General features: G+C 37.2%; 1 protein-coding gene across 1 annotated transcript; it reads right to left on the reverse strand.

The window, feature by feature from the left end:
• Positions 1-288: 288 nt before the first annotated feature.
• Positions 289-3,583, reverse strand: LOC137386914 (prisilkin-39-like). Its single transcript, XM_068073140.1, has 2 exons — positions 3,562-3,583; positions 289-785 (listed from the first exon to the last, which is right to left on the reverse strand). Exons 1-2 carry the CDS (start codon positions 3,581-3,583, stop codon positions 289-291), a joined length of 519 nt encoding a protein of 172 aa, XP_067929241.1.
• Positions 3,584-10,376: the final 6,793 nt, after the last annotated feature.

Raw genomic sequence — 10,376 nt, forward strand, 5'->3', positions numbered from 1 at the left:
CAAATGATATAGGTGATATTTATAACTTTTAAATGGACATCTAAATAAAGCAGCACGCCTGTGAGACATAAGTCATTTCTTGCTGGTATAATACAATGCAGGTAGCATATTCGACAGCATTTCAAATACAATTAGAGCATGGCAGGTGGACAGTAATGGGCTTGATAAAATGTAAGTGGGCCATTTAGATTCAAGCTCACTAGACCTTCAGTGATAGATTTCAACTCACACACCTGATGTATAATGAATCTGTTTAACCTTCAGTGTAGAAAGGAGGCATATCATCGACTAAATCTTTGGCAATTTTTGGTCTATGACAGGGATTTGTCTCCTGGATATGTGACAGACCTTGGGTGACCTGTAGTGAGTAGCCTCAGAGACTATGCCTCCTAATAGACCCTCCAGGTTGGTGATGTAGCCATGGCCAGGGATAGCATGAGGGCTGGTGAGGTAGCCATAGCCTGGGATAGCATGAGGGTTGGTGAGGTAACCATAGCCTGGGATAGCATGAGGGTCTGTGAGGTAGCCATAGCCTGAGATAGCATGAAGGTCGTTGAGGTAGCCATAGCCTGGGATAGCATGATGGTCGGTGAGGTAGCCATAGCCTGGGATAGCATGAGGGTCTGTGAGGTAGCCATAGCCTGGGATAGCATGAGGGTCATTGAGGTAGCCATAGCCTGGGATAGCATGATGGTCGGTGAGGTAGCCATAGCCTGGGATAGCATGAGGGTTGGTGAGGTAACCATAGCCTGGGATAGCGTGAAGGTTGGTGAGGTAGCCATAGCCTGGGATAGCATGAGGGTTGGATGTCAGCCGCTAGCTATTTGTGTTGTAAATTGAAGCCATTCCGTAACAGGGAATAGTTCAAAGTTGCATGATCTCTTTCTTTCTCCATTGGTAGAGTTGTGAGCTTGCACCATGTTTCTGACAGAAGAGGTCATCCTAGAAGTAAGCTTGCAATGGCACACTGAGAAAATAAAAACCCTCTTTTGCCTGTGAACCATAACTTATTCCCGTAAGCCAACTTCCAAAGCTTAATTGCTAATGATCTTAGTGAAGTCAGCCTACTAGTAAAAGGTAGTTTAAAAGGATATGGGGTGTTGATGTACTGCGGAAAGAGTAGACGATTACATTTGCTATATAGATAGCCAAGGGCACAGAGTGTGGCACTACATGCAGTGCCTTATGTGGGATAAAAATGTTTTCCAAAGCAGTCCACGTGTCAGCCACCAGTTCAACGGCGAGCAGCCACATAACAAACTTGTGTGAAACAGCAAGTGGAGCGGTTGGCCGGTTTTCAAATTTTAGGACAGCTTTTGGTGTCAACTGAGAGCTGAAGATTTCCTTTTTCCGATGTTCTATTTTATTCAGTCAATTCCAAAATGGCTATTGAATGGCCATTGAATGGTTATTGAATGGCTACTGAATGGCTATTGAATGGCTATTGAATGGTTATTGAATGGCTACTGAATGGCTATTGAATGGCTACTGAATGGCTATTGAATGGCCATTGAATGGTTATTGAATGGCTACCGAATGACTATTGAATGGCTATTGAATGGTTATTGAATGGCTATTGAATGGCTATTGAATGGCTATTGAATGGCTATTGAATGGTTATTGAATGGCTACTGAATGGCTATTGAATGGCTACTGAATGGCTATTGAATGGCCATTGAATGGTTATTGAATGGCTACTGAATGGCTATTGAATGGCTATTGAATGGCTATTGAATGGCTATTGAATGGCTATTGAATGACTATTGAATGGCTATTGAATGGCTATTGAATGGCTATTGAATGGCTATTGAATGACTATTGAATGGCTATTGAATGGTTATTGAATGGCTATTGAATGGTTATTGAATGGGTGAATGGTTACTGAATGGCTATTGAATGGTTATTAAATGGCTATTGAATGGTTATTAAATGGCTATTGAATGGCTATTGAATGACTATTGAATGGCTATTGAATGGTTATTGAATGGCTATTGAATGGTTATTGAATGGGTGAATGGTTACTGAATGGCTATTGAATGGTTATTAAATGGCTATTGAATGGTTATTAAATGGCTATTGAATGGCTATTGAATGACTATTGAATGGCTATTGAATGGTTATTGAATGGCTATTGAATGGTTATTGAATGGGTGAATGGCTACTGAATGGCTATTAAATGGTCATTGAATGGCAATTGAATGGCAATTGAGGGGCTATTGAATATTATTTCTTACTAATATATTATAACCGACTTGTGTAACTTAAAACATTTTAATACATTTCAACCGAGGAAGAAGTTCAAATAAAAAACATAATAACTCACCAACATCCCTCATCTATCTGTAAATTCAATATTATTCGAGAATACCTAATCATCACTCAACATAAGTTTCACTGTCAAGCTAGTCAGCAAACGTTAGAAATTTTTATGAGTTTGTGAGTCGAGTATACAAACTTGAGTGTAGTACAAACAAGTGCCGACCGTTAAAATAACCAGAAATTATATTTTTGTTGTTGAATACTTAAAGAATTACTCCCGTCGAATTTTTAAAGATTTTATAAAAAAGTATAGATATTTTTTATCATTTAAAGTTTTGTTGTTGTTTTAGGCGATCTGACTACCAGGATGTCTACCTGACTACCTGACTATCAAGATTAAAATCGAAAATTTTTTATTGCAATTAAAATGCTCAGAAGAAAAAGATGTGCCAATACTTTTCCAAAAATGACATGAATAGCTGTACATATTGTTTGTAAGTCATAAATATAAGGTTTCGTCTGTCTTTTTTTTCTGAGTGTTTTAACTGCGTTAGAGTTTTGCTGTTTTTAATCTCGAAATTTCCTGGCAGTCAGGTCACCTAAAACAACAAACAAAATTTCAAACGAGAGAAAAATACTTGTACTTTTTGATAAAAATCTTTAAAATTTGATGGGACTCTTCAAGCAACACTTTGACACAAACTTAATTGGCAGACTCGGCATTTTGTGTTCAAAATTTGCATCAATTTGAGAGGGTTCAATCATGGCTTTGCCGAGAGTAGAAAAATTGTGGAAATAGCAAGGCTCACAGACCTCTTGTTTTATATGAGTAGTTTTATTACCTCTTGCATCTGTCATCCATGTAGAGTGCCCATGTAAGTCTTTAATAACTTCATAAAATGCCTAAGATCTGGTGTTCATGATACTCCAGAGGGTTCCAAGTAACAGTATTTACTTTAACTCTTACTTCTGTAGATTGAACTCTTGTTAAAAAGTTGAGCTGAAAAAATGCTTTCTAGTTCAATAGCGATATAAATGAAATCTTAAAGGCAGTCATAATGAAGAATGAGAGATGTGAGTGGGTTATGACATAAAAGAGACCTAGTGAACAAATAATAGACAGAAGTCTCATCTGTCGGCACTCCGCAAGGCAATTGTAGATCGCAGTCGTGATCAATCTAAATGACACTCTACTGCAGGGGTGGGGAACCTGCTGCTTGCGGGTCGCATGCGGCTTGTGAGACGTTTTGATGTGGCCCGCGTTAATAAGTTGAAACTGATTAAATATTTACTTGAGATTACCTTGCCAGCATTCGGCATTCATATCGACGTAATGGCATAACATTCTATTTGTGACTTAACAAACATTATAACTAACCTTGCCTTCTTTTCTCACCTAGCTTCGCGTGCTGGGCCAATGCTGTCTCACTGGCTGGGGACACACGACATGCATGTCTATACACACATACCGACATCACAATCGCATGGGCATCAGGCTAGTACGGCACAATACCCAAACTGCATTTAGTTACTTAGCATGTCGCAATATTTTTGAAATAGCGATTAAATTAGGAATTTGCAAAATGGCTTCGACTAAAAAGAGAAAGATAGTTGATGAAGGTAGAATGTTCAACAAGGATTGGGCAAACTCTTATTTCTTTGTCGAAATTAGTGAAACGCCTGTCTGTCTTGTTTGTGTGTCTTGTTTGTGGCAAACATGTAGCAGCAACGAAAAAGTCAAATCTGCAGCGCCATTTTAATTCCTGCCACGGTAATCTTAAAAAGTTGACTGGGCGGGCTCGACAGGATAAGATTGTCACTCTTAAGAGGGGTTTGAACGCACAGCAAACTGCTTTGAAAAGGTATTGCAAGACCGATAATGATATTATTCAAACGATTTATGATATTAGCGAACTAATCGCGAAAAAGCTGAAACCAGACATAGAAGGAGAATTCGTGAAAGAATGTATTGTTGTAGCTGTTAAGTTGATAGCACCAGAGAAAGTCGCACCAGGAAAAAACAGTTTTAAGTCAGATTCAGAAAAAGGGAGATAATGTTGAAAAAGTACTGAAGGATAAAGCTCAAGATTTCGAATTCTTTACAATGGCTCTCGATGAGACTACAGATATAACAAATACAGCCCAGCTAGCGATCTTCATTCGAGGGGTAACTTCCGACTTTAAAATACAACAAGATTTGTTGTCATTGAAATCCTTGCATAGAAATACACGTGGCGAGGACTTGTTTAAGAAACCTCTCTTGGCAATGGGAAATTCAATTTTCCGTTTGAAAAATTAAGTGGAGTTGCTACAGATGGTGCTCCAGCCATGGTTGGTTCACAAAAGGGATTAACAGCATTTCTTAAAAAAGAGCTGACTTGTTGCGGTCATGCTGCAGATGACTTAGTTGTATGCAATTGCATCATCCACCAACAAAACTTGTGTGCAAAGTCACTTCAACTGCGTAACGTCATGCCAACAGTAACAAAGTACGTCAACTTTATCAAAAGCAGAGGTCTAAATAGCCGCCTATTTCAAAAATTAATGGAAGACTTGAATGCGGATTGCCACAATCTTATTTACTATTGCGAAGTTCGATGGATGAGTCGTAGTAAAATGTTAACATGATTTTATTTGCTACGAAATGATCGGCCAATTCATGGATATGCAAGGAAATCCTGTCGTTAAACTGAGTGATAATCGGTGGTTATGTGATCTCACATTTATGGTTGATATCAGCAAACACTTGTCAGAACTCAATATAAAGTTGCAAGAACCTAACCAGCTGTTAAACTCCATGTTTGCAACAGTGAAATCGTTTGAAATAAAATTACATCTGTAGAAAGTATAACTTGAAAACAATAACACCACACACTTTCCATTCTTTACAAAAACAAAAGCCTTCTACCCCAATGAAATATGCGCTCGAGTGTGTGAAGATTTTCAAGACATTTGGCGAAAGATTCCAAGACGTAAGAAGCAAGCAAATGGAGTTGGATATTTTTGCCACTCCTTTCAATGTAGTTGCAGCTGATGCTTCTAGTAACTTTCAACACAAAATAATTGAGCTTCAGACTAATGATGCATTGAAAAGTATGTATCTTAACACTCCACTTGTTGAGTTTTATCAGCGCTACTTAACTACTGTTAGTTTTCCCATCCTGCGGAAACGTGCTCTCAAATATGTGTCTCTCTTTGGAAGCACCTACTGTTACGAAAAAAAAATTTCTAAACTGAATCTCGCAAAGAATCGGTTTCGCTTCATAATAACGGATGAAAACCTTGGACGGCAATTACGAATTGCAGCATCTTCGACTTCAGCGGATATCGCACGCCCCACAAAAGAAAAGAACTTTCAGCCATCTCACTGAGAGCTACAATAAAAAATCACTCGTGTATTTTGAGCGTTTTTGTGGGTAATGTGAAAGTCAGGTTTATGTTGCGGCCCACCATTAATGTAATGCAATTCATGCGGCCCACAGTACCAAGTAGGTTCCCCACCCCTGCTCTACTGAATAGAGGCCATACCAGATACTAATACTCAATATCTCTATACTAAGGGTCATAAAGCACTATAGTCGAGAGCCTGACAGTTTTAGCAAGGCCTTTAACCACTAGCGTAGCCCGCTCCATAATTGCCCGGTGTGTCTACAGCAGTTGTTACTACAAAGGGATTGATTTCTGTAGCTATTTACCTGCTGAAAATTCCCTGGACTACAACTTTATTTAATATATAAAACTGAAATATGCTGCACATGAAGTTAATATTTTTACAGCGAGTTGTATATACCATGACAAGGATAACACTCGCATACATGAGCAACTGGTGTAACCAGTAAATGATCAGTAAAAGCCCCCTTACCCAACATCCCTCAGTCTCTCAGTCTAGCCAGAGTTCTAGAGAGTATTCTAGCTAACTAAAGATTTATGAAGATTTAACTCAAGTTGGTCTACAATACGTCTGGTTTAAATATTGTCTACAATACGTCTGGTCAAAAGTTGGTCAACAGTACGTCTGGTTTAAAGTTGGTCTACAATATATCCGGTCTAAGTATTGTCTACGATACGTCTGGTTTAAATATTGTCTACAATATGTCTGGTCTAAAGTTGGTCTAAAATATATTTTGCCTGAAGTTGATGTTGATTGTTCATGCCTTAGCGTTGTGTCAACATTGTGTATTATTGAAGCCGGATACCTTGCCCTAAAGCGACATTGCGCAACAGTGGAAGAATAGAGCAACAAGATATGATGTGATTGAGAATCATCAAATTCTTCACAAGAACCCGCACTCAGCCACACTGATAAGATCTAAGAGATTAACAGCTGATTAAATGTCATCTTAAAATAGAGGAGAGCTTCATCTAGTCACTTGTTACTAAGCACTTCTAGCAAAAATTAAGATGTGATGAAGGAATTTTAATAACTTTACACATTGATTGCGTTTTCATGCCAAAGACTGTCATATGTTTGTCTCCTTTGGTATGTTCTCCGCTTGAGGGTCTGTCAAAATGCTGATGAATAAGCAATGGTAATTGCTGATGCACAAGCATGGTGGATGATTGTTGGTTGTTTCACAAGGACATATCTCTTAATTTAAATCAACCTGTCCGACCCGCACTGGCTCTCGTAACATGTGTAGATTTTTCAGCTTAAATACTTGTTTAAAAAAATTATAATGCTGCAAAGTGCGAAGCCAAATATTTAATAAGCAGCAAAGAGTTTGCATAGTGCTGTATTTAAGAACTTATGAGAAGACAACTCAACACAATAGAAGCAATCCTTACAAACTTTTTACCATAGCCATAAGCCAACAGTGGAAGTAATCTTGCACTTCTTTTTATCAAGTTTTCATAACAAACTCAGCATGAGGTAGATCAGAATTCACTATTCACTAGAATTTACTAAGTAGTATAGAAGACATCAATGTGATATAGGTGTTTTAGCAAGGAGTATGGAAGACAACAATGTGATATAGCTATTTTAGCAAGGAGTATGGAAGACATCAATGTGATATAGCTATTTTAGCAGGGAGTTTGGAAGACATCAATGTGATATAGCTATTTTAGCAGGGAGTTTGGAAGACATCAATGTAAAATGGAAGAATTTATGAACCCCAAAATAAGTGAAAGAAAACAAAAGTTATTGATACAAACCAATAATACAGCGGTTACTGTCAATAATACAGTGGTTACTGTCAATAATACAGTGGTTACTGTCAATAATACAGTGGTTACTGTCAATAATACAGTGGTTACTGTCAATAATACAGTGGTTACTGTCAATAATACAGTGGTTACTGTCAACAATACAGCGGTTACTGTCAATAATACAGTGGTTACTGTCAATAATACAGTGGTTACTGTCAATAATACAGTGGTTACTGTCAACAATACAGCGGTTACTGTCAATAATACAGTGGTTACTGTCAATAATACAGTGGTTACTGTCAACAATACAGCGGTTACTGTCAATAATACAGTGGTTACTGTCAATAATACAGTGGTTACTGTCAATAATACAGTGGTTACTGTCAATAATACAGTGGTTACTGTCAACAATACAGCGGTTACTGTCAATAATACAGTGGTTACTGTCAATAATACAGTGGTTACTGTCAATAATACAGTGGTTACTGTCAATAATACAGTGGTTACTGTCAATAATACAGTGGTTACTGTCAATAATACAGTGGTTACCGTCAATAATACAGTGGTTACCGTCAATAATACAGTGGTTACCGTCAATAATACAGTGGTTACTGTCAATAATACAGTGGTTACTGTCAATAATACAGTGGTTACTGTCAATAATACAGTGGTTACTGTCAATAATACAGTGGTTACTGTCAATAATACAGTGGTTACTGTCAATAATACAGTGGTTACTGTCAACAATACAGCGGTTACTGTCAATAATACAGTGGTTACTGTCAATAATACAGTGGTTACTGTCAACAATACAGCGGTTACTGTCAATAATACAGTGGTTACTGTCAATAATACAGTGGTTACTGTCAATAATACAGTGGTTACTGTCAACAATACAGCGGTTACTGTCAATAATACAGTGGTTACTGTCAATAATACAGTGGTTACTGTCAATAATACAGTGGTTACTGTCAATAATACAGTGGTTACTGTCAATAATACAGTGGTTACTGTCAATAATACAGTGGTTACTGTCAATAATACAGTGGTTACCGTCAATAATACAGTGGTTACTGTCAATAATACAGTGGTTACTGTCAATAATACAGTGGTTACTGTCAATAATACAGTGGTTACTGTCAATAATACAGTGGTTACCGTCAATAATACAGCGGTTACTGTCAATAATACAGTGGTTACTGTCAATAATACAGTGGTTACTGTCAATAATACAGTGGTTACTGTCAATAATACAGTGGTTACTGTCAACAATACAGCGGTTACTGTCAATAATACAGTGGTTACTGTCAATAATACAGTGGTTACTGTCAATAATACAGCGGTTACTGTCAATAATACAGTGGTTACTGTCAATAATACAGTGGTTACTGTCAATAATACAGTGGTTACTGTCAATAATACAGTGGTTACTGTCAACAATACAGCGGTTACTGTCAATAATACAGCGGTTACTGTCAATAATACAGTGGTTACTGTCAATAATACAGTGGTTACTGTCAATAATACAGTGGTTACCGTCAATAATACAGTGGTTACTGTCAATAATACAGTGGTTACTGTCAATAATACAGTGGTTACTGTCAATAATACAGTGGTTACTGTCAACAATACAGTGGTTACTGTCAATAATACAGTGGTTACTGTCAACAATACAGTGGTTACTGTCAATAATACAGTGGTTACTGTCAATAATACAGTGGTTACTGTCAATAATACAGTGGTTACTGTCAATAATACAGTGGTTACTGTCAACAATACAGTGGTTACTGTCAATAATACAGTGGTTACTGTCAATAATACAGTGGTTACTGTCAACAATACAGTGGTTACTGTCAATAATACAGTGGTTACTGTCAATAATACAGTGGTTACTGTCAACAATACAGTGGTTACTGTCAACAATACAGTGGTTACTGTCAATAATACAGTGGTTACTGTCAATAATACAGTGGTTACTGTCAATAATACAGTGGTTACTGTCAATAATACAGTGGTTACTGTCAATAATACAGTGGTTACTGTCAACAATACAGTGGTTACTGTCAATAATACAGTGGTTACTGTCAATAATACAGTGGTTACTGTCAACAATACAGCGGTTACTGTCAATAATACAGTGGTTACTGTCAATAATACAGTGGTTACTGTCAATAATACAGTGGTTACTGTCAATAATACAGTGGTTACTGTCAATAATACAGTGGTTACTGTCAATAATACAGTGGTTACTGTCAATAATACAGTGGTTACCGTCAATAATACAGTGGTTACTGTCAAGTCTTTAAATTAAGGTTTTAAGTCTTTTTTCGTTTTTGAATGGCTAAAAGGGATGAGCTTGGGAAGATCTTAGAATGGATTAAGCTACTTACATGTATTTCACAGAATCGCGATACATAGACATAGATACATAGACATAAATATGATAGTACATATGAGAGCTTTGAGAGCAAAGTTGTTCTTCTTGGTTAATTTTTTGAGTCTCAACAATTTTTTGGTACACAAGCTATTTTATACATTTTGGTACACAAGCTATTTTATACAAGAGCTGCCAGCACCGTTATGTTTACAAAACCTTTCGATACAGCAAGATTTCAGGAATTCCTAAAAAACATTTTGCAGCAATTTCTTTTTACCCAAAAGTATGTTTGAAGCAATTAATCATTACTAACCAGCAAAGGTGCAAGTGAGAACACGACTTCAACTCTAATCTATGCACATTTGTCTCAATTAGAGGTGCATTTTATGTTTGTTTTAGGCTAGTTAACTACAGCAATACAAAATTATAATGTAATTTTAACAGGGTTTTTGTTTGACAAGCCTTAACAGGTGTGATAGCATGACGCTTGTCTAACAGTGTCTGTCAACTACAACCACATCTTTCAGCATTGGATGGAAGATGTTTTTGGAACAATCAAAGTACTCAGCTATTGCAACATCTAATCGTCGGA

This window comes from Watersipora subatra, chromosome 1 (genome assembly GCF_963576615.1).
Source record: "Watersipora subatra chromosome 1, tzWatSuba1.1, whole genome shotgun sequence".
NCBI lineage: Eukaryota > Metazoa > Bryozoa > Gymnolaemata > Cheilostomatida > Watersiporidae > Watersipora > Watersipora subatra.

What these genes read in the sequence shown, in the direction of transcription:
- LOC137386914 (XM_068073140.1), bottom strand. Translation starts at nt 3,583, where the DNA reads ATGAATGCCGAATGCTGGCAAG. An exon ending in GAATGCCGAATGCTGGCAAG is followed by an intron (nt 786 to 3,561) that starts GTAATCTCAAGT and finishes ATGCTATCCCAG; the next exon opens with GCTATGGCTACCTCACCAAC.